At 38.0% G+C, this 26,014-nt stretch overlaps 1 protein-coding gene across 3 annotated transcripts in view; it reads left to right on the forward strand.

Annotated features, from left to right (window-relative positions):
* Nucleotides 1–26,014, forward strand: part of LOC150079072 (breast cancer anti-estrogen resistance protein 1-like) — a 195,545-nt gene that overhangs the window by 160,812 nt on the left and 8,719 nt on the right. For 2 of the 3 annotated variants that reach the window (XM_090382654.1, XM_090382655.1), the window contains exons 2-3: nucleotides 21,469–21,828; nucleotides 24,123–24,270. In XM_090382654.1, coding sequence (XP_090238780.1) covers nucleotides 21,469–21,828; nucleotides 24,123–24,270 — 508 coding nt within the window. Of the gene's footprint in view, nucleotides 1–21,468; nucleotides 21,829–24,122; nucleotides 24,271–26,014 lie in introns of those variants that run through there. The other variant, XM_090382656.1, reaches the window with a different exon arrangement.

Raw genomic sequence — 26,014 nt, forward strand, 5'->3', positions numbered from 1 at the left:
ATTTTAAATCGGAAAGTGATTTCTTCACGTGTGAAATTAAATTGTTTCAGGTTTTTGAAGTAGAAATCATCAGGTATTATTATTATTATTATTATTATTATTATTATTATTATTATTATTATCATCCATATGATGCAAGGAAGCCTGAGGCTTATGCTGCACCAGGAAAAAAAAAAAAAAAGTTCCCGAGTAACCCTGAGAGAGAGAGAGAGAGAGAGAGAGAGAGAGTGTGTGTGTCAAAAGTAGAAGGGAATCACCAAGAAAGAGAAGAATGATGATATCCAGCTCAGGACCCTGGGTGTGCCAAGCCCATACTCACCAGATGTGAGCCCCCTCCCCCTTGGTAAAATCATTATCAGTATTGAATACTAATAGGATTGGATTCAATTTCTTAGGTATCTCAGGGGTGATTCCAACATTAGACAGGATTTTTGAGGATAAAATTGTGCAAAAAATTGTTTACTTGACTTAATATGCATCAAAAGTGCATTTTCTAATTGTATACAGTATTTATATATTAACACAGCTTAAGGTAATCTGAGAATGGCTAAGTCCTATGTTCTAATTCCGTTTCGATGGGAGGAACTTTTATAAACTTTTTCACAACGTGGCAGATTTAGCTAGGCTTAGGCGAGGATCGCACAATTTTATCTTCCGGACGCCCTGGTGTTTCACCAGGGCATCCTGCAAACAGCAAGTTGACCGAAGAATACACGCTGTTACAGATACAATTATAATGGCATTCCTTTGTCTGCAAATTCTTAATGCATGAATAATAGGTGGTTGATGACTCCCATCAACCAGTGCAATACCAACACTTTGCTTATTGGAGGCTTGAAGTGGTGAATCCCATGTTTAATCTCTAGACCAAAGTTTCCGGCATCCCCCCCCCCATACTTCTCCTTCAACCCATGCACGGTACTAAGTACTATAGGTTTTGATATTTTTCGTGTTTGGCGTTTTCATAAAAAAAAAAACCCCATGGTCTTACTTGCTTTGATGCTTAATTCATGCTACAACCTTTTGAGTTTGAGTTGTTTGATCGAATTTTTTTGAAAGAATTGTATCAATTCTTCTCAGCAGTGCTAAGAAAAATGGGTTTGAAAAGCTCGGCAGCACTTTAATTCTTCATTAGAATATTGTTCGGGGGGGGAAAAAAATGGTTGTTGAAGAATCTAGTCACATGATCCCATGTCAATTTCGTAGCAGTAAACTACGATAACAAGAGGGCTACACCAGTGGTCTCAAACTGGCGGCCCGCATCCAGTCCCCTAAGCAGTTTTACACAGCCCGCGAATACATTTCAATTATGTTTTTGTTATAAATACGGTGCTTATAATTTTAGAGACATAGAGATATGGACTGAGCTTATGTGCGCGACTGCTATTGAAGGAAAAAGAGATAGAATGAATAGGTTGGGGCTTTGTCTTTGTTACTGTATGCTTGTGTGACTGGGTAAGGTGGGAGAACTTCCCACGTCGGTACAATCAATAAATTTAGTTCGCCAGCCGACAGTTGGTGGCGCTTCAGTATTGTGGTGTTTCCGATTTTTTCTATTGAGTTGGTACTTCTGATATATATTTTCCTTGAGTCAGTCACTAGTTGGTTAGCTGGATGCACAGCTGCGCAGTTCATATTGCTGTATAGATGGGGACAAACTAATGTACGGCCCGTTAGCTGCTTTCAGATCGTGCATTCGGCCCGCAAGCAATTTGAGTTTGAGACCTCTGGGCTACACGGCAGAAGCTCCCAGAAATTCTGACAACCCGACGGTTTGTGCGGTATGGTTATTAAAAAAAATATATAAGGCTGGCCCATCAAGTGTACCGCTGTGGGGATTTGTATTTTGGCCTGTGTAGAAGAAAACAAGATATTTGAACTTCTTTGCTAATAACTGCAATAAGCTTCTTTTGCTGGCTTAATTATTTAAGGCATGAAAACAGTACAACATGACGTGAATAAATCGAGGGCTCAGTGTCAGAAACGTTAGCTACAAAATTGCATTTTTGTTTTGGGACAACTTTAGTACAAATAACAATGCATATCATGTTATAGATGTGTATTTCTCTAGTTGTTTACAAGTTAGCTTGGGCTATAAACACATTTCCGGTAAACCAAAAAAAAAAAAAAAAAAAGAAAATGTCAAATGACTTTTTCTTGGTTAATTACAAAAACGTTTACTTCAAAATGATTTTGTAGTTAACGTTGTCTGACACTAAACCCTCGAAATATAAAATGAGCAAGCAGAACATAAAATTCGTATTGATGCTTTACGACAATGTCTTTTCACCTCTATAATCATAAGACTAACCGGGGATAACCCCAGGGGCTCACATCTGGTGACTATGGGCTTAGCCCACGCAGGGTCCTGAGCTGGATATCATCATTCTTCTCTTCCTTGGCGATTCCTTCTGACTCTGTCTCTCTCTCTCTCTCTGGGTAACGAAATGAACAAAATTATATAATAACATTGTATGTTTAGTTCAGAAAAATCGGATCATTTGGACATTATGCCAAAAATCGGCACAATGCCGGAAAACTGGGAGTCTGGTCTCACTCCCATGCATGACTATGCTATATGCGCCGTCTAAGACAGACGATTAGTCTTGGTTAAACTTGTGCATATCTGCTGCGGGTTGCAGATCTGTTGCACGGTACGGCCGTTGACTTGTAGACAGATTATCCGAGAAATTTGTCCCCACGATGTTCTGAACATTTAATTTGATCTGGATGTTTGAATTCGTTTTTCTGGAAAAAATCCTTCTTAACTGTAAACGTATTTTTGCAGATATTCCAAACAAAAATCCGGTTAGTTTTTACAATCTGATATCCTTTTTGCGAGTAGCAGTGATTGACATGCCTAGCGCGCTATGTTTAGTCTTAGGGTATTTATCCTCCCTCCCCTTTGCCGCTGTTTTAAAATTGAAAAATGAGTTTTCGATTTTAAAACAGCGGCGGGGGGGGGAGATAACACCCTAAATAGGGTGTTATCTCCCCTATCACGGCTACTCACAACGAAAATAGGAAGGGATTCCAGATTGTAAAGACTAACCAAAAGCCATACGTATGTATTAGAAACTAATATGTACCAGAGGAGGAGGACTGGGTCAAAAATTCTTACTGGGGAAAACTTGTAGCGGCCTCATACTAGTGTTTATGGCCAAATTCACACCGGCCTCGGACCTCCGGCCCACCGGGGGTCCCCCGGTATATCTTATGGCCAGTCCACCCCTGATATGTATGATCAGCTTATGTAGGATTATTTCAAGGCATACTGTTTTGTGTATGCTGTCAGTAAAATTTAATTTCAAGTGTGCAAAGAAGTCTGGATTTTATAAAAATGTTTTCCTCCTTTTACCGAAAGTTCTTTTCCCCCCCTCTGTTTTCCAAAAAAAAAAAATAATAATAAATAAACCTTACAGTTAACCGATCTCCAGTATTTCGAAGTCACTTCGCATTAAAAAAAGCTTCTAAAATCTACGAAATTTAACAAAAAGTGTTTAAATATTGTAGTTTCATATACCGATACAAGAGTGAAAGACATAGCACTAACGTCACGTTGTTTACTTTCAGTACACAAGAGCAAAAACAGTGATTTATCATTGAAATGTCTCGTTGTTTACTTTCAGTATACAAGAGCAAAACAGTGATTTATCATTGTCTCGTCATCTACTTTCACTCATTTTTGAAACTTGCTGAGTAATGATATGAAAGTCTCCTGCATACGTAAAAACAACAAATAAACATTAATTAATACACCTTAGAAATTGTTATCTTTGTTAAGTTTTAATTGGAGATTGGGTAAATACAGAACCAAAATATTACAATGGGTACTTTTTCTGGGATGAGACAGGGGAATATACGAGGGGAATATTTCCAAATTCGCAGTCTCATAAAAATAATGAAAAATGCCCCGGATTGGACATGTGCAAATCATTTGCATTATGTTTGCCGGAAACAAATGGTAGAATGAAAGTTTTTTTCGGTAGTAAATAAGTTGTGGACGTCAACAAAAACACAGCTGACCGTAGAAACGCTGAAAACAATACTACAAGTTAAGTGCAATTTTGTTAATTGTTGTGAAGAATTTTACAAAGAAAGAGCAAATAATGAAGAATTTTTAAAGAAAAATATAATTATATTATTTAATTTCTCTTGTTTTTATTATTACACAGGAAAAAAACTAACCTTTTTTTCATTAAACAAAAATTAAAAGTCGATTAAAAGCATGACAGTCTAAGTGTTTTTTTTTTTCCCCCCTTCAAATAACTATTTTTTTTTAAGTTCATGTCCTTCTCGCAACTTTCTGTTCATCATGTTGTTATTTGGTTTTTAGGAGCATTAGCAACTAAGGCCATATTGCTCCGGGGATATGCGGTGGTCATTTCCTGACCTTTCCGCATCTTCCGTATTTGGTGGTCACGAGCTGATCAAGAAGCATGTGCTCGCACTGCTGCTCCTGCCCACCTGGCTATGGAGGTGCCAGTTCATCATGTAGCGTAACGCAAGGGTACTTTACTGACTTAAAATATAATATTTCTTAATATCTTATACATTATATTTATTATCCTATTTTTATTTGGTCTAAAATTCAAATCATCGTTTTAAATTCAAAATGAAGACATTCTCTACAAGAGAAAATTATTATATATATATATATATATATATATATATTATGTTTTTTAATTATTATTTTATTTAAGTCTATTTGATTATTGCTTATTTCAAAATTTTAATATTTCTTAATATCCTATACATTATATTTATTATCCTATTTTTATTTGGTATAAAATTCAAATCACTTGCTACGTTAATGCTATTGTCATATGGCAATTAAACATTATACGTGCTTGACATATTACTGGTTAATCGAATAAATTGCTTCGGTTTGGTCGATTTTTCTTGAGGGGCTCACATCTGGTGAGTTTGAGCTTGGCACACCCAGTATCCTGAGCTGGATATCATCATCATCCTTCTTTCTTGGTGATTCCCTTCTACTTCTCTCTCTCTCTCAGGGTAACTCAGGAATTTTTTTGGCTGGTGCAGCATAAGCCTCAGGCTTCCTTGCACCATATAGCTAATAATAATAATCTACTATCTGTATGGGTATTTAGGTGTAACGGGAACAGGAGATTCAGTTAGCCTGTGCAGTCTAACTTCTTCCTGGGGGTCTGTACATGTAATGGTAAATAATAAATGAAGTTAATATTTTGTATTTTAGACAAACATCAAATAAATCAATGTTAACTAACATTCTTTTACCTGGTCATCTACCCGCTACTTCGTCGGGGGCTTTGAGCGGATCGATAGCCAGGTTAAAGGAATGTCTCATACCTACCCGTTTCTGTTATCCCTTTATCAGTTTTGCCTTTTTAGTGATACTTTTGTACATAATTACTTAATTTAAGATAACTTAATTGATTTTAGATAATCTAATTATAATTTTAGAAATATTTTTAATGTTAGAATCGGAATCAGCAAACTGGTATAGGTGATACAAAGCCCAACGGCTTATCCAGATACTTACCCGTTGGGTGAGTATCTGGATAGTTGAGGAATATATATATTTGAAAACGAAATCAACAAGGCATAAGGAGGTGATTATTCCCTTGTATATTGATTATTCCCAATGGCTAGGCCACACCTAGAGTACTGTATACAGGTCTGGAGGCCTCATTTCAAGAAGGATGTAGAGATGCTGGAACGAATACAGAGAAGGGCAACAAGATTAGTGAATGGAACAAAGGGGTGCTCTTACGAAGAAAGGCTTAAGTTTTTGCAAATTACAGTGTCTGGAGACTAGGCACCAGCGAGATGATCTGATAGAGGTGTATAAGGCCTTGAATGGTTTGAGCATGCTCAATGCTGATGGGATTCTTCCTCTTGCTCAGAATAATCACCTGAGAGGGCATAAATTCAAATTGAGGAAAGACAGATGTAGGATAGACATGAGGAAATTTGCCTTTAGCCCACTGGCTAAAGGCAAATTTCCTCATGTCTATCCTACATCTGTCTTTCCTCAATTTTATTTGAGGGTGGTTGGTTGGTGGAACAGACTTCCATCCCTTGTTGTGGAAGTTGATAGCCTAAATAAGTTTAAGGCTCAGCTGGACAGGTATTTCGAACGAACAGAGGGGTAAAAAGGAAGTGGTTATTTATTTATTTATTTTTTAGCTGATGCTGCATAAGCTTGCTTTCTTGCATCAAATGCCTCTACTAATGCTAATGGCATAATCCTTATGGGTTTTGGTAATTAACTTATGGGTAACTTATGGGTTTTGGTAATTTGGTAATTATATAATATCGATGTAGATACACCATAGTTAACCCATAAATAACGCTTCTCTACTAGAGAAGCGTTATTTGTGTAGAGAAAATAAATAACAGTAGAGAAGCTTTATTTATTTGTTAAGAGAAAATAAATAACAGTAGTCTTCTCTACTAGAGAAGCATTATTTATTTTAAGTAGTGCAATAACAGCTATCTCGTTGTGAAGGCACCCACAATATGTGATACTATTAAAACAATGCCTTTTACACTACATACATAGTTCAAATTTATGGGTTAACTATGGTGTAGCTACACTGATATTACATATATACACACATCGATGAGCCAAAACATTATGACCAGCGAGTTGTTATGCAAATCGAAGCAACTACAGGTGAACTAAGGCGCATGCGCGGGTCGGGACACGGTATAAAAAACATGATACTGAGCTCTGGTAATCAGTGTTATTCTTGTTCGTCAGATGGGAAAGGCAGTGGACTTAAGTCTGACAAAGGCAAAATTGTAATGGCCAGACGACTAGGTCAGAACATATCCGGCACGGCTGGTGGGTGCTCATGGTCAGCCGTGGTTAGTACCTACCGAAAGTGGTCCGAGGAGGGGATAACCCACGAACCGCCAGCAAGGTGTTGGACGATCACAGCTCAAGGTGAGCGAAGGCCTCCTGGATGGTATGTGGCAACAGAAGGGCGACTGTGGTGCAACTCGCCGGAAAGTGGAATGCTGGTGACAGGAGTAATGTTCACAACACACCGTACATCGAACCCTGCTGAAAATGGGGCTGCATAGCCACAGGCCGCACCGAGTGCCCATGCTAACCAAGGTTCACTGGCGACAGAGCGCACAATGGGCACACGAACATCAAAACTGGACCTTCAGTGATGAAGAAGATCATCTGGTCCGATGAATCACTTTTCCTGTTGCATCATGTAGACGGCCGGGTACATGTGCATCATTTTCCTGGGGAAGTAATGGCACCTGGTTGCACCATGGGATGAAAACAAGCCGGTGGCGGTGGGGTCATGTTTTGGGGAATGTTCTGCTGGGATACCCTGGGTCCAGTCATCCATGTGCCAGGCACTCTGACATCTACCACCTACCTGAACATCATTGCTGACCAGGTACACCCTTTCATGGCAACGGTCTTCCCCTCTGGCGGTGCCATCTTTCCCCAGGATAATGTGCCATGCCACACCACCCGGATTGTTCGAGAATAGTTCACAGAACATAAGGAAGAATTCCAGGCATTGCCCTGGCCTCCAAATTCCCCAGACATCAATCCCATTGAGCATATGTGGTTTCTGTTGGAACAGCAACTCCGATCTGTGGCATCTCAATCACAGATTTTACAGGAGTTAAAGGATCTGCTGATTACGTGTTGGTATTAGATACCACAAGACACATTTAGAAATCTTGTAGTGTCCATGCCTTGCCGGATACAAGCTGTTTTGGTTGCATGTGGAGGACCAACATCATATTAGGTAGGTGGTCATAATAGAATGTTTTGGCTCATTGGTGTATATCTATCTCTCTTTCTATATATATATATATATATATATATATATATATATAGGCTATATTTGTTTTTTTTTTTTTGTTTTTTTTGAAGTTTTATTTTTATTTTAGTGTGGTATTTTATAAATTTAGTTCAAAGAAGTATATGTATCTAATTTATATATTGTATGAATATTTTTTTTATAAATAAAAAAAAAAATTATATTGTTTCTAGGGGGGTTGTAACATTCTCCCCCCCCACATGTCCCACATTGGGATATTAAGGTCACTTTAGGTATATATTGAACCAAAATTTTATGATGTCTGATGTGATGGTTGTAGGAGGGGGATATTTCCAAGATCATAGCCATATATAGAAATAATGACAATAAAATTGTGAATATAATTATGAATAAACAACTGCAAAACTATACTTTGCTAACTTTATTCAATTTGCTTGAAAACCTTGTTGAACCGTTTTATTTTTTTAAGGTAATCAGAAATTTGAACATCATGCTTTCATAAAATACTTGGAGAAGGGTATAATGCTAAAACAGATTGATATGGGACATATAAAAGTAAAGTGCAGCCATTATCAACCCACTGCAGGGTGGAAGCCTCCTCAACAATTCATGCTGAGGGAAATGGACCATAATCTGCCACGCTGGTCCAGTGCGGGTTGGCAGATCGACCGTATTCAGCAGTCAGGGGCTTGAACCCCGGTCTACTCAAAGAGCGTGTGCTACTGCACTCCCGCTCCTGCCCACTCGGCTACGGAGGCCTCTATGGGGGGGGGGGGCATATAGTCATACTGAAACGAGAATAAACTGAAGATCACCACCAAAAGTAGTCTATTTTACATGCGATCGGATGATTAGGGTACTTTGGTTTTCAGACTAATTTTAAAAAGAAGTAATCATATAGATATACAATGAAATAATGTACATAATTGAATCTGATTTCCTTTTGAGCTTAGTCTATAATATAAATATAATGTTTGTATACACCCTCTTTTTCCATAGTTCACTATTCCCTCTACATCTCATACAGCTAATATGTATAGCTGTAACCTTGAGTTCATTCTCGTGGTGGTAGGACAATATTTAGAGTATATCTGCTTAGTCATGAGCATTAGCATTAACTAATGCTCAGGGGCGCGTTATCCAATAGGCAAAAAAGACATCTGCCTAGTCCCCCCCCACCCGATCAGTGGGCACCCCCAAAATCACTGTTTGAAAAACTGATTGCTGTTTTTTACTAATATTTTTAAGTGATTTTTATCGGAAACTGACTTTCTACCTGAACGTCGATGAACTTGAAGATTAATTTGAAAATTTTGTTTTCTTCAAAAATAGTTTTACAGATTTCGGTAAAATTTTATATTTAGTTCTTCCTTAAATAGTTGAGTTAATTTAAAAAAGTAAAGACTGCCTTGTATGGAACCAGCACCCTTGGCAGCTTTATGCTTAAGGGTGTTCTCACATAGAATGCAGGTGACCGCTTATCTGGAACTAGCAGCGAAATGCAGATAAAGCTTCTCACAGGCTATGATAATAATTGAAATTGGAAGCAAAAATTATTTTTGCTAACGAATTTGAAAATCTTAAATAATGATTGAAATTTACAATGTGCTGTACATCTTTTAAAATCATTGTCATTATATAGTATCAGACAAAAAAGCTCCATCACCTTAAAAAAAAGTAACATTTGTAGTGAAACATAAGATATTGTTTGATTACAGTCATTTTGTTCATTGCAAAGCAAAGGTTTTGCATTAGCCGTTTCTATAAATACGGCGTTGGAAGGGTATACACGCTCATTAGTATCCTGTTTTGCAGAGGTGTAAGCATGGCTCCATAAGTTCAAATAGATATAAGCAGTGCAGAATTGGAATTTGGGGAGTACAATGTATACAGAAAGGAGAGACAGGACAGGAAAGGTTTATAGTTAATAAACACATAAAATCTAAGGAAGTGCATCCAATTGATGTTGGTGGACAATGCAGTGTTGAGTCTGTTTGGTGTGAAATAAGCACTGGGAAAGGAAAAATTAGAGTAGGTGTGTGTTATAGGCCTGATGAGTATAATGAGTAATTGTGCAGAGAAATAGTGGGCCAGTAAATCAGAATGTCTTATAATGGTGGATTTTAACTTTCCAGATATTGACTGGAACTTGTGGATTGGTCACTCGCACACCAGGAAGATGTTTGTCGATTTATTGGATGACTGTTTTCTACAGCAACATGTTCGAGAGCCAACCAGAGGGAGTAATACTCTTAATCTAATTAACAGCAGTCATTATTATTCATGCATTAAGAATTTGCAGATAAAGGAACCACTGGGTGACAGTGATCACAATGTACTTAAAGATGCAACCAAGTTACAAAGGAGGTTAGGCAGGCGAAGGCAGATTACGAGAAATCCTTGGCAAGGGATGCAAAGAAAAACAGCAAAGAGTTCTTTACTTATGTAAACTCTAGAAGGAAGGGGATGAATCAGATTGGTCCACTTGATATTGATGGGTCAACTGTTGATGATCCTGCTCAGGTAGCTAACAAACTAAATGAATATTTTGCATCGACATTCACACATGAGGAGTTATTCAGCAAGAGGAATGCCAGAGGTGTATTCAACTCTAGCAGTAAGCTACAGAATCTTGAAATAACTGGGAGTAAAGTGGAGGAGAAACTGTTGAAGATAAACACAAGAAAGGCACCTGGGGTGGATGGGATCTATCCAGTTATATTAAAGGAGGCAGCAAAGGAAGTAAGCAAACCCTTAGCCATAATTATGAGAGTTTCCTTGGACTCAGGGGGAGGTACCCATAGACTGGAAATGTGCAAATGTGACCCCAATTCACAAAGGAGGATCAAAGGCTGACACAAGTAACTATAGACCTGTGAGCTTAACTTCTGTTCCAGGAAAATTAATGGAGGCACTGGTTAAAGAAGCACTGCAGGCTCATTTAGACAAGACTTCAGTTATAGCTCAGACACAGAATGGTTTTGTTAAGGGGAAGTCTTGCCTGACCAACTTGATTGGATACTATGATGCAGTCACAAAAGAACTGGATGCAGGGAATAACTTTGATATTATATACTTGGATCTTAGAAAGGCTTTTGATACTGTTGCACATGGAAGACCGCTACACAAATTGGAGCAGTGTGACATTGGAGGCAAATTGCTGCTATGGATAAAGGGGTGATTGAGGGGGAGAAGACAGAGAGTGGTAATCAATGGACACTGCTCATCATGGACTAATGTTATTAGTGGAGTCCCTCAGGGCTCAGTGTTGGGTCCATTATTGTTTTCTGTATTTATAAATGATATTGATGATGGTATATCAAGCTTAATGTCCAAGTTTGCAGATGATACAAAGGTTGGCAGGGTTGTCAAGGACACTACTGACACTATGCTGCTGCAACAGGATCTGGAAAGGTTGAGCAGATGGGCTGAGAGGTGGCAAATGAAGTTTAACATTGACAAATGTAAAGTACTACACATGGGAAACAGCAACCCCAGAGCAACGTATCAACTCTGTGGTACTACACTGACAGTGGTAGAGAATGAAAGGGACTTGGGGGTGATTGTGCAGGCAGATATGAAGTTCTCTGAGCAGTGCAGACGGGCTGCAAGAGTAGCTCATGGAGTATTGTCAATGATATACAGGAATTTTTCCAGCAGGGATAAGGAGGTGATTATTCCATTGTATAAGGCAATGGTCAGGCCACACCTAGAGTACTGTGTACAGGTCTGGAGGCCTCATTTCAAGAAGGATGTAGAGCTGCTGGAACGAGTACAGAGAAGGGCAACAAGATTAGTGAATGGAACAAAGGGGTGCTCTTACGAAAAAAGGCTTAAGTTTTGCAAATTACAGTGTCTGGAGACTAGGCACCAGCGAGGTGATCTGATAGAGGTGTATAAAGCCTTGAATGGTTTAAGCATGCTCAATGCTGATGGGATTCTTCCTCTAGCTCAGAAAAATCACCTGAGAGGGCATAAATTCAAATTGAGGAAAGACAGATGTAGGATAGACGTGCGGAAATTTGCCTTTAGCCAGCGGGTGGTTGGTTGGTGGAACAGACTGCCATCCCTTGTGGTGGAGGTTGATAGCCTAAATAAGTTTAAGGCTCAGCTGGACAGGTATGTTGAACGAACAGAGGGGTGAAGTGGAAGTGGGTTTTTTTTTTTTTTTTTTTGGCTGATGCTGCATAAGCTTGCTTTCTTGCATCAAATGCCTCTACTAATGCTAATGCTAATGTATCTACTATCAAGGCTAAAGGGAAGGGATTTTGCTTTCGTAAAGGTGACTACAGAGGTCTCAGACAGTTTTGAAATTCTGTACAGTGGGATCAACTGATGACGTTACCAGCATTGAATTCTAAATGAATTCAATGCTGGTACTTAATTTTGGAGGCTACTAGGCTTTTCATTCCAACTATGAAATACTGTTCAAGGTTTAGGCTTAAATGGATGTCAGATGAATTAATGAGGTTTGTGGCAGAGAAGAAGAAGAATATATGGGATGCATATAAAGTATCAGGTGACAGAGAAGCCTATGGCAGGTATAAACTAGTTCGTAATCAAGTCACAAGGGAGGTGGAATGCAGATTATGAGAAATCTTTGGCAAAGGATGCAAAGAAAAACAGCAAAGAGTTCTTTAATTAAGTAAATTCTAGAAGGAAAGGGATGAATCAGATTAGACGGGTTGACTATTGATGATCATGCTCAGGTAGCTGATAAACTGAATGAGTATTTTGCATCTACATTCACACATGAAGAGTTATTCAGTGAGGGGAGTGCCAGAAGTTTATCAAACGCTAACAGGGAGCTAAGTGATTTTGTAATAACTGAGAGCAAAGTGGAGGAGAGATTTTTGAAGTTAAACATAAGGAAGGCACCTGGGGTGGACAGGATCTATCCAGTTATATTCCAGGGGGACCTCCAGTCCAGGAGGTCAGGAGGTCCCCCTGGACTGGAGGTGTGTAAATGTATCACCAATTCACAAAGCAGGTTCAAAAGGTAACACAAGTAACTACAGATCTGTCAGTTTAACTTACGTTCCAGGGAAAATAATGGAATCACTGGTTAAAGAAGCATTGTAGGATCATCTAGACAAGACTGCAGTAATTGTTAAGACACAGCATGGGTTTTTTAAAGGGAGGTCTTCTCTGACCAGTTTGATTGGATACTATGATGTTGTCACGAAAGAACTGAATGCCAAAAATAATTTTGATATCATATACTTGGATTTCAGGAAAGCTTTTGATACTTTTGCACATGGAAGACTGCTGTACAAACTGGAGAGGTATGGCATTAAGGGTAAGTTTCTACAATGGATAAAGGGATGGTTGAATGTGAGACGACAGAGTGGTAATCAATGAACACTGCTCTTAATGGACAAATGTTATTAGTGGAGTTCCCCAGGATTCGTTGTTGGGCCCATTTGCTGTTTTGTATATTCATCAATGATACTGATGAAGGTATATATCAGGTTTAATGTCCAAGTTTGCATATGATACAAAGGTAGGCAGGATTGTTAACGACAGTAAAGACAGTATGCTACTCCAACTGGATCTAGCTAAGTTGGGCAAATGGGCTGAAAAGTGGCAACTGAAGTTTGACATTCACAAATGCAAAGCACTGCATACGAGTAATAATAACCAAAGAGAAATGTACCAACTGTGTGGTACTACACTCAGGGAAGTGGAAAGTGAAAAAGACCTGGGGGGTAATTGTGCAGTCAATTATGAATTTTGCTGAGCAAGGCAGAGGGGCTGCCAGGCCAGGCCAGGCCAGGGCAGAGCATGGAGTCATGTCAATGATATATAGGAATTTTGCTAGCAGGGACAGGGAGGTGATTATCCCGTTATACAAGGAAATGGTCAGGCCACATCTAGAGAACTGTGTACAGGTCTGGAGGCCTCATTTTAGGAAGGGTTTTGAGTTGCTAGAACAAGTACAAAGATTGGTTAGGGGAACAAGTGGGGGCTCTTACCAAGAAAGGCTTAAGTTCTGCAAATTGCAGCACCTGGAGAGTAGCCACCTGCGAGGTGAATAAGGCCTTGAATGGGTTGAGCAAGCTGAATGCTGATGGGATTCTTCCTCTTGCTCAGATTAAGAACCTGAGGGGGCACAGATTCAAATTGAGGAAAGGCAGTTGTAGAACAGATATGCGGAAATTTGCCTTTATCTAGTGGGTAGTTGATTGGTGGAACAGACTTCCATATTTTGTTGTGGAAGATGATAGCCTGAATAAATTTAAGGCTGAGCTGGACAGGTCTTTGGAACGAATGAAAGGGGATTTTTTTGCTGATGCTGCATAAGATTGCTTTCTTGCATCGTATGCCTCTACTAATGCTAATATCAGGTGGAGTCTTTTATTGGATTTCATTCATACAGCTGTATATCCCATCTAATAAATATAACATCTAATATTTCTGCAACCCACATTAATTGCAAAATTCACAAGTGATGTAGTTTTTTTGACCGCCACTGTAATTTAATCAGTACTTATTCAGATGACATTGACACTAATGTTTTTAAAGAATTAATGCATTTTATACATTTTGTAAAAAATTAAAATTTATGTTCACCTTTAATGCACGAAGCAATTCAAGTGGGACTAATATCAACTTTTCCTAATGTGAACATAATTTTAAAAATATTTTTGTCAATTCCTGTTTCGAACTCATCAGAAGAACTGTTCTTTTAAGAACAGTTCTCTGTGGTTAAAAGAGTTAAGAATTATATTAGAAATTTACTTGGGCAAGAAAAATTAAGTAATTTGGCAATAATTTGTATTGAGAATGATATCACAAACAGGATTTATTACAATGAACTGTATAACAGTTCATTGTAATAAATCTCAGCCCCAAAAGCACAAAAAGTCCATGTAAAGTAGTATAAAAATACTTATTACTTTAAGTGTATGTATTATTTCTGAATCCCTCTTCTGGATTAGAGATTTTTCTTATGTCGTATGTTTTGTTTGTTTTGTCACAATAAAATGAAATTGAAAATGTTTTTTATTAGTTTTTTCTTTATTATGGTGGTCCCCAAATTCCATTTTGCCTTGGGCCCCATGGGGATATAATGTGCCCCTGCTAATTCTATACATATCATTCACAAAACTCCATTACCTGTTCTAGCAGCCTGTCTGCACTGCTCAGAGAACTTCACATCTGCTGCACAATTACCTCCAGGTCTTTTTCATTCTCCACCTCGCTAAGTGTAGTGCCACAGAGATGGTACATTTCTCTTGGGTTACTGCTACCCATATAGAGTACTTTGCATTTGTCAATGTTAAATATCAGTTGCCACTTCTCAGCTCATCTGCCTAAGTTTTCTAGATCCTGTTGCAGTAGCATACGGTCTTTAGTGTCATTAACAACCCTGCCAACCTTTGTATCATCTGTAAACTTGGACATTAAGCCTGATATGCTTTCATCGATATCATTGATAAATACACAAAACAACAATGGGCCCAGCACCAAACCCTGGGTGATTCCACTAATAACATTCGTCAACGTAGAGCAGTGTCCATTTATTACCACTCTCTGCTGTATCCCATCCAACCATCCCTTTATCCATTGCAGCAATTTGCCCTTAATACCATACCGTTCCAATATGCACAGCAGTCTTCCATGTGAAACAGTATCAATAGCTTTCTGAAATCCAAGTATATGATATCAAAATTATTTTTTGCATCCAGTTCCATTGTGACCGCATCGTATTATCCAATCCAATTGGTCAGACAAGACCCTTAACAAACCCATGCTGTGTCTGAACTATTGCTGCTGTCTTGTCTAAGTGATCCTGCATCACCTCTTTAACCAGTGACTCCATTACTTTCCCCGGAACACAAGTTAAACTAACAGGTCTATAGTTCCTTTGCGCCCTCCTTTGTGAATTGGGGATACATTTGCACATCTTCAGTAATGGGGACCTCCCCTGACTAAGGATGCTCATATAATTATGGCTAAGGGTTTGCTTACCTCCCTTGCTGCCTCTTTCAATATAACTGGATAGATTGTATCTGCCCCAGGTGCCTTTTTTATGTTTAATTTCAACAAGTTCTCCTTCACTTTGTTCTCAGTTATTACAAAAACATTAACTCCCTGTTAGAGTTTGATAAACTTCTGCATTCTCCTCTTTGAATAACTCCTCATGTATGAATGTAGGTGCAAAATACTCATTCAGTTTATCAACTACTTGTGCAGGATCATTAATAGTTGAACCATCTATGTTAAGTGGACCCAACTGATTCATCCCCTTCCTTCTAGAGTTTACATAAGTAATGAACTCTTTGCTGTTTTCCTTTGCATGCATCCTTTACCAAAGATACATTTCTCGTAATCTCCCTTTGCCTGCCTAACCTCCTTTGTGACTTGATTACAGACTAGTTTATATCTGCCATAGGCTTCTGTGTCGCCTGATAATTTGTATGCATTGAATGCATTTTTCTTCTCTGCCACGAGCCACATTAATTCATCTGACCTCCATTTAGACCTGAACCTTGATCAGTGTTTCTTAGTTGTTTTAAAAAGCCCAGCAGCCACCAAGATTATGTCCCCGAAGGCTACCCATTTAGAATTCACTGTTGGGAACATCATCAGTTCATCCCACTGTATAGAATTTAAAATCTGTCTGAGACCACTGTAGTCACCTTTACGAAAGCAAAAACCCTTCCCTTTATGGTAGTTACATCTAAGTAAATCCCACATCAGTATGCTGTGATCACTGTTACCTAGTGGTTCCTTTATCTGCAAATTCTTAATGCATAAATAATCACTGCTGATAATCAGATCAAGAGTATTACTCCCTCTGGTTGCCCCTCAAACATGTTACTGTAGAAAACAATCCATTAATAAATCCACAGAAATCTTGCTAGCATGCAAGTGACCAATCCACAAGTTCCAGTCAATATCTGGAAATTTAAAATCCCCCATTACCAGACATTCTGATTAATTGTTCAACTTTTTCTCTGCAAAACCGTTCATTGTTACTCATTCAGAGTTATTAGGCCTATAACACACCCCTACTCTCATTTTCCCTTTCCCAGTGTTTGTCACACTAAACAGTCAACATTGCACTGTCCACCCATGTCAACTGGATGCACTTCCTTAGATTTTGTGTGTTTCTTAACTAACAGCATAACCCTTTCTTCCTTCCTTCCTTCCCTTTCTGTTCACATTGTACTCCTTTCTGTACACATTGTACTCCCCAAATTCCAATTCTGCACTGCTTATATCCATGTGGCACCATGTCTCTGATATCCCTACAATATCTGCTTTTAATGTCTTGACCAGCACTTCATTTTCAAATCTATTTACTTTACTCCTAGCATTGGTGTACATGCCAGTATACATACACCTATTCTTACTCTTAGTTATACACAATCCACGTATTTAATTGTTCCATGATGACTTCCAGCGACCTTTGAAATCTCCAGTACCTTGCTTTGCAGGCTGCTGCTCATTCCATTGAAGCAATGCAAGAATCACTTTCACCTCTGCTTGTGACTACCGTTAATCTATTAGTCTGTGAATCCCCCCACTCCACAAGCTAGCAGTTTTCCGACCCATCGAACACTGCCTCAATAGCATCGGCAAATATTCTTGCACCTTTAAGTGTATCCCATCCCTGTAGCAGCAGTCTCTTCTGCTGCACAATTACCTCCAGCAAGCATAGACCATGCCGAAAAAAATTCTACCCAATAAGCCTTGTACAATCTCTCCAGGGCCAAATTGATTGACAAGACTCTCATCATATGCTCACTCCTATTGTTTCTGGGCAGAATTGCAGACACTTTCAAATTTAACCTTAACTTGTGACTTTTTTTCAGCATTGATCTGTACATGTTAAGTAAATCTGTGGATCTCTTACTTTAAGGTCATTAGTGCCAATGTGTACAACAATATCACCTTTTGTGCCTTTTAAAAGATGATATCTGCCCAACAATGTCATCAACTTACACTCCTGGCAGACATACTCTGGTCCTGTTTCACCTATCCGTTTTGCATAATATATCCCTCATCTCCCTGATAATAAAGTCACCAACAATAACTAGTTCCTGTGGGACCAGTGCATTCTGCCTTGGAGATTGCTATTGTGTTGTCTGAAGCCCAGGAGTGAGCTTTGGCATTGAGTTGGGCTGCTGAGAGCTTTATGGGTCCCTCATATTAATTTCTTTGAGGGAATATACTCTACACCTCAAGCTCTCATAGACACCCATCTGAATGCTGAGTTGGCTCCTAATTTCTTCAGTCTGTGCACCTAGCACACACAAAGATATCCTTCCTGGCTAGATCATGTCCTGTTCTAGACAGGTCTGCAAACATTTCACATTTTGTACTCCCATCTGCTTGCTCCAAATGTTTGTCTAATTCTGCCTTGAATGTATTTAAGCTATTAACTTCTACAACGACAGACGGAAGTTTGTTCCAGCAATCAACCACCCACTGGCTAAAGGCAAACTTCCACACATCCATCCTATAATTGTCCTTCCTCAATTTGAATTTATGCCCCCTCAGGCGACTATTCTGAGCAAGAGGAAGAATCGCATCAGCATTCAGCATGCTCAAACCATTCAAGGCTTTATATACCTCGATCAGATCTCTTGCAGGTGCCTAGTCTCCAGACACTAATTTGCAAAACTTAAGCCTTTCTTCGTAAGAGCAACCCTTTGTTCCATTCACTAATATCTTCTCTGTACTCATTCCGACAGCTCTACATCCTTCTTAAAATGAGGCCTCCACATCTGTATACAGTACTCAAGGTATGGCCTAATCATTGCCTTATACAGGGGATAATCACCTCCTTATCTCTGCTAGAAAAATTCCTGTATATCATTGACAAGACACCATGAGCTACTCTTGCAGATCATCTGCACTGCTCAGAAAACTTCATATCTGCCTGCACAATTACCCACAGGTCCTTTTCACTCTCTACCATTGTCAGTGTAGTACCACACAGTTGATGTGACTCTGTGGTTACTGTTTCCCATATGCAGTACTTTACATTTGTCAATGTTAAACTTCAGTTGCCACCTCTCAGGCCATCTGCTCAACTTTTCTAGATCCTGTTGCAGCAATGTATTGTCATTAACAACCCTGCCGACCTTTCTATCATCTGCAAACTTGGACATTAAGCCTGATATATCAATATCATTAATGAATACAGAAAGCAACAATGGACCTAACACTGAACCCTGGGGGAACTCCACTAATAAAAGTAGTGCATGAAGAACAGTGTCCATTGATTACCATTCTCTGTCTTCTCCCACTCAACCATCTCTTCATGCATAGCAGAAATTTGCCTCTAATGCCACACTGCTCCAATTTGATACTGTTCCCTGTGCAACAGTATCGAAAGCCTTTCTAAGATCCAAATATATGATATTAAAATTATTCTTTGCTTCTTAAAAATTATATCGTAATTAACAATGAAATTTAATAAGATTAATAAATTTTATTGATTAATTGATAATACTATACTATATCATATGCAAATTGCGTAAGAAATGAGCAGCAGAATTCAAGAAGGAGAGTATTGAATGTGACCAGCAAAGGTTAATTGTTAAGAAAACATTGATGAATACAGTGATGGCAGACTGGTGATTGTCGATTCACAAAACAGTGAAGGCTGTAAACATTTCATGTGAATAGGATCAAATTATTTTGACAAGGAATTTGGTTCATCAAAGGCACTACAGCTTATAGTACCTGTTCAAAAATGTGGTCTGCTCAAAACTTGAAGAATTGTTGACACATTAAGAAGCTGTTCTGGAAAATTTGCTGGTATGATTTGTAAACATAAAGGAGACACAGAACCATCAACATGAGTATAAGTAGGAATTCAAACAATGGAAACTTCCAAACTCATTGCCTCCAATAAATGCAGAGATGGTTATTTCTCTGTTTGAAAGGCAGTGATTGATCGTATGGGGTTCTTAAAGTAATAATAATGGTGGTCTATGTTCCAAATGGTCAAACTGTAACTGTAGTATATTATGCTATAAGAGACAATCAGCAGCCCATTCAAGGTGATGCCATAGCTCCTCTATTCTCATTCACTGTGTATGCAATGCACTTTTAACCCAAATAATTTGTTGTACCAACTGCTGAAAATAAGCATTGTTGGTCTTAAAACTAAGTTTGTTGATGAGAAGGAGTGGCTTGGAGGAGGACTGTGGTGAGAGTGTGACTCAACTAGTGGAGTACAAAATGCTGTCCAGTCTCAAAGAAAAGGAATGTTGATACGTCTTGTTTCACCAAAACGGTGCTTCCCTTCATGCCTTGGTGAAACGAAATACCTCTCAGCAATGTTTCACCAAGACAGTACTTTCCTTCATGCTTCAGCCATTGAAATGACTAAAATAAATCATTGTGAATATGAATTGTTCCCCAGTCACCTAATTTGCCAATGTGAACTTGTTTTTCTTCCGAATTTAAATTTCACTTGGCTGGGCATATTCACTTGTCCAGGTCTTGATGAATCATTCTTCAAGAGAAGCTTAGCTGTGGGAGATAATAAAATAATGTTTATTTTTTTATTCTTTTATTACTTTTTAACTCTCTTTGGTTTGTTCTTAAGACCTTAACCTCTATAGCATCAACCTTCCCCCCCAAAGCTAAAATTCTTAATACAGATCTCTTCAGTGATGACCCACAATTCACCAATGAAAAGATTATATATATATATATACACACACACACACATACACACTTTGCATTATGGACTACTGATCAGTATGACACATGTAATATCACTGATGTGCATGGGTCTAGTGTGAGGCTAATAATATAAAATTAATGTGCAATGAATAAAAAAAAAATTATGCATATTGAATAAAATTTCAATATTGACACACTATCAGTGTGTCAATATTTAAATTTTATTAGTAGTAAATATTAGTAAAGGCATATGATATAAAGAAAGCAAGCTTACACAGCATCAGCCAAAAAAAAAAAAAAAAAACCTTCCCATTTCACTGATACATTCGTTCAAAATGTTTGTCTAGTTCTGCCTTGAATTTATTTAAGCTATCAACTTGGACAACAACAGATAGTTGATTGCTGGAACAAAATTTCCATCTGCTGGCTAAAGGCAAATTCCTCACATCTTTTCTAAAACTGTCTCTCCTCAGTTTGAATCTATGCCCCCTCAGGTTTGTAATCTGAGCAAGAGAAAGAATCCCATCAGCATTGAGCCTGCTCAATCCATTTAAGTCCTTATACACCTCAATCAGATCGCCTCACAAGAAGCTGCAATTTGAAGAACTTAAGCCTTTCTTCATAAGCGCATCCCCTTTGTTCTCTTCACCAGTCCTGTTGCCCTTCTTTGTACTCATTACAGCAACTCTATATCCATCATAAAATGAGGCCTCCAGATGTGTACACAGTACTCAAGGTGTACTGTGTACACAATTACCCCCCCCCCCCCCCCCCGGTCTCTTTCATTCTCCTCTACCCGAGTGTAATACCACCCAGTTGGTATTTCTGCGACAGTTATATGCTAATCATATAATTGTCAGGGAAATACTTATTCTAATTTTTTTTTCAAGGAGTATATCCCATTTTTCATATAATTTTTAGAACTTAAAGTTATGGTACAGCTCTAATGTATTTCCTTGTTGAATCAGAGAAATATTTTCTGATATTAAATTTTTACTCAATTTTACAGAACTGCCTTGCCAAGGCTCTCTATGACAATATATCAGAAGCACCAGATGAACTGGCTTTCCATAAAGGGGATATTCTCACAGTTTTGGAGCAGAACACTAATGGCTTGGAAGGATGGTGGTTATGTTCTCTTCGTGGACGACAGGGTATTGTTCCTGGGAATAGACTTCGGCTTTTGCCTGGAATGTATGACCCATCTGGGTTAGGATATGCAGGTGAGGATAACCCTGGAGCTCAACCCCCACCTCCTCCTCCTCCTCCTCCTCCACCTCAAAATGTAACTCCTCCAAGCTTTAATTCAGAACAAAATCAAGACTGGAAGCCCTCTCGCCGCCGTACTTGGAATCCAAATTCAAATCAAGTAAGAAAGAATAATTTTAAAGAAATAGTAATCATAATGAAATACTTTCATCATAATATATAGTGAAATATTTTCCCATACAAAAATGCATATGATTTTTGTGTGGGAAAACATCTCAGTACTAACAGCATAGTTCAAAATAAAAGGAATATGAGATAATAAACCTAATAATCTAATTTACTTTTCACATAATTTTACTTTTAATTTGCAATTTTAGCTTGTATTAGTAGTGGTAATACTGTACTTGAGTGGGTGGATGAATAATACTTTATCTTTAAAAAATAATACTTAAATTTTCGAAAGTTCCGGATTATAATGATTTTGGAATTCACTCATAAAGGTTAGGTAAAGGCTAGATGTTATTATGTTTTCCAGTACGGTTCTATGGTTACCATTCATTTTATGTTTGAATTATTACATAAAATAGTTAAGAATTAAACATATTTTACTTAGGGCAGGGTCCTAATCAATTCAGGACCATTATCAGAAAACCATGACCTTAAGTAAGACATCTTTGCAGATGTTTGATTTAATTTCACAGTGTAAGGACATCTGCAAATAGACTTAGAAGAGAAGCAAAATCAGGGGCCTAGGTTTCTGATTATGCATTCCAACACTGAGAAACCTACTGGAAAGATGGCCCCATTTTTTTTTTATTACAGAAGGCATGAAAAGCTTGGCAGGTTCTCTTAGTTCAGTTCTGCATTCTGGAGACCTTAAAATTGAAACAAATTAAAGACACTCAGAGCAGCTTCTCCAAGCAACTGCTATTGGAGGAATATTAGTTACTGTTATGTTACACTAAATTTGTCACAAGGTGTCACCTCAGGGTGCAACCTCCTCGGCACAGAGGGAAGTCTGCACTGAACTAAAATCCCAGGTTTTTAACAGCATCCAAAAAATATTCATGTGCAGGGATGGAAATTTGGTTTCAACAAGAAATGTTATCTTTAACTCTCTGCCATCACCCAACTCTATCACAGCTGTTTATTCACTGCACAGTGAAGTATATGTACCAAATCCAAAACCATTTTAAATGTCAGCAAAAAAGTATATCAGGCTTAATATAATGATGATAATCATATCAATAGATATATCAGGCTTAATGATAATAATCAGAATATGTTACTGCTACAATATCTAGAAAAATTAAGCAGATGGGCTGAGAAGTAGCAATTGAAGTTGAACACTGATTAACAAGGTACTGCATAAAGGTAGCAGTAATCCCAGAATAACATATCACACTAAGGGTAGTGGAGAACAAAAAAAACACTTGGGGAAATTGTGCAGTTATGGAGTTCTCTGAGCAGTGCTATGACAGCTCATCAGGTTTTGTCAATGTTATAGAAGAATTTTTGCCAGCAGTGATAAGGAGGTAATTATTATACTTTAAAGCAATGGTAAGGCCACAATGTTGAGTATTGTATGACCATAGTCTGGAAGCCTCATTTTAGGAAGGATTTAGATTTGTTGGAATGGGTGCATTGAAGAGTAATGAGATTAGTGAGGGGAGAAAAAAAAGGTAATCATATCAAGAAAGACTACCTTATGTTCTCCAAATTGCAGCATCTGGAAAGTAGGCTCCTGTGAGGGGATCTAATTGGGGTGTTTAAGGCCGGAATGGAATGAGCAACCTAAATATTGATGGCATCCTTATTTTTACTTAGACAACACTCATAAAGAGGCATAAATTTAAATTGAGAAAGGATGGTTGCAGGAGAGATGTATTGAAATTTGCTTTCAGTCAGACGGTAGTTGATTGCTGATATAAATTTCCATCTGGAATTGTGGAGGTGGGTAGTTTTAATAAATTTAAGGAGAAATTGGACAAATTATTAGAGAGAGAGGATGGACATGTGATATGGGAAGCATTGTTTTCCCCCTTGGTTTATTTTATTTTGGCTGATGCTCTACAAGTTTGCTTCCTTGTATAATTTGCCAATATTAATACTAATAAATTTTTAATTCATCAACAGTAAAATTTGAAGTCAAGTCCTTTCAGTAGTCTGAAATTTTCAGTGTTCTTATTAGAGAACACTGAACCATAAATGCAAGAACACTTGCATTTATGGTATTATTGTTATCTGTATTACAGAAAGCTAATTTACCCATTTTTTTTTTTTTTAAATAAAGCAAGAACTATGAAGATGACCATGAATCTTAGATTCACGGGCATCTTCTCTTCTGATAAGCAGCATCTCTCTATCATTGTGTTATATTATACATTGTGCATAACAAAGTATTAAAATAGCATAGTATAGTGTAATATCTCTCTCTCTTTTTCTCTCCTTCAGGTTATTACACCTCAAAAGTTTGGAGATATATATTTATATGATGCTCCAGTGGGCATCAGAACATTTGAAAAAATAGAATTATGTCGTTATAGTTCAGTGCCTGTTCCATATCAAACTCATGGAAGTGAAACCTCATTGGATAGGCAAGGTATTTATTATTAATAAGTTCTATAAAAATTCAGATCCTGTGTTATGTATGATATAGCTTATAAATTTTCTTTATCTTGTTTTCTAGGCAGAATACGAGAAAACTTTTTATATTGGAATTAAATATTTTATTGATATAATATAGTCTTGGGGTATGTATACAAACACCACAGTATACTTTTTAGAATAGCATTAGAGTTAGGTTCAAACAAAGAATTTGAATTTTTTTTTTTTTTTTTTTTTTTTTGTAAATGACTTGTCAAAACATAAGAGGTATAAGATCCTATAGTACTTCGTACTGTGCATGGATCAAAGGCTGAGAAGACACAAGGTGCTTGTTTACGTTAAACTGGAATTTCTGCAGATTGTAATTTTTAGCAAATACATGCAAAGGAAGATTGTTCATGAAATTAGAAGGAATAAATGGGGAAGAAGAAGAAAAGTTGAATTTCGATTTGGACAGTGGATAGATGATGACTGGTTATGGAATATGTTTGGAAGAGAGTGGGAGAATTACAAATGCCATTTCAGTAAAAGAGTTCCAATGGAAGCATCTAGAGAAAAGGTATGCAGTAGAAACTGAACATCAATTCAGCCCTGGGGAGCCACTACAAGGCACATGGGGTTAAAACTTTTCTTAGCATGGTCTCTGTTTAACAGGAGAAACAATTTTTTACAGGTAAGGAATAAATCTACACACCTACATAATAAAAGGGGTGCAAGAATATGTCCTGTGCTAATATTCCTCCAATTTTCGCTTATTAGAATCTAGAAGCTTGAGAGAGGATGGGGCAGCACTCGGCGTTTAATAGAATTAAAATTCAATTTGCAAACTTGATCACAATGAACGGTGCTTACCACATATCGTATAGTGAATGGTATTTTGTTATGGAGAGTCCATTATAAAGTGATTTAATAGTGCAGTGAACTAATCATAAAGTAGGGGATCCACTGTATATGGTAATTTTGTTAGCAGGGTAGGGAAGCAATTATCCCATTGTATAAGGCAATGGTTAGGCCACATCATAAGTCTCCATAGAGGTTTGGAGCCCTCATTTCAGGAAGGGTGTGGATCTGTTGGAACAGGTTCAGGAAAAAGCAAAGAGCTTAGTGAGGAGAAAAGAAGGGTGCTTGCTCTTACCAGGGATAGCTTCTGTTCTGAAAATTGCTGCATTTGGGGGCAAGATGAGGAGATGTGATTGAGGTGTTTAATGCTGTGAATGGATTGAGTGATCTCAGTTCTGATGGCCTTCTCTGTCTTGCTCAGACTGCACACTTAAGGGGCATAAATTCAAATTGAGGAAGGATGAGGTTGCAGGATAGATCTGTGAACAGCCTTCAACTGGTGTTGCAGAAGTGTGTAGTTTGAATAAATTCAAGGAACAACTAGACTAACTGTTAGAGGTAATAGACAGGTAATGTGGGAAGTGTTTTGCCATAATAACACTATTCTATGAGAGAGAGAGAGAGAGAGAGAGAGAGAGAGAGAGAGAGAGAGAGAGAGAGAGACTTTGTAGGAGGTGGGTCATTAATTAACCAGACAGCCCTCTTTTGAATAGAATCTAGAAGCTTGAGAGAGGATGGGGCAGCACTCCAGATTTGGGAACAATATTCCATAGTAGGGTGAATTTGAAATTAGTACAGGAGGATTTAATATTCACAAAATGTGGTGCCAAATAGAGAATAGATTTCAGGGTAATACTTAATAGAGATCTTATTTTTTTTTTTTGATTTGGTAGTTGTTG

This window comes from Mastigoproctus giganteus, chromosome 10, assembly GCF_048544385.1.
Source record: "Mastigoproctus giganteus isolate SK-2022 chromosome 10, ASM4854438v1, whole genome shotgun sequence".
Lineage (NCBI taxonomy): Eukaryota > Metazoa > Arthropoda > Arachnida > Uropygi > Thelyphonidae > Mastigoproctus > Mastigoproctus giganteus.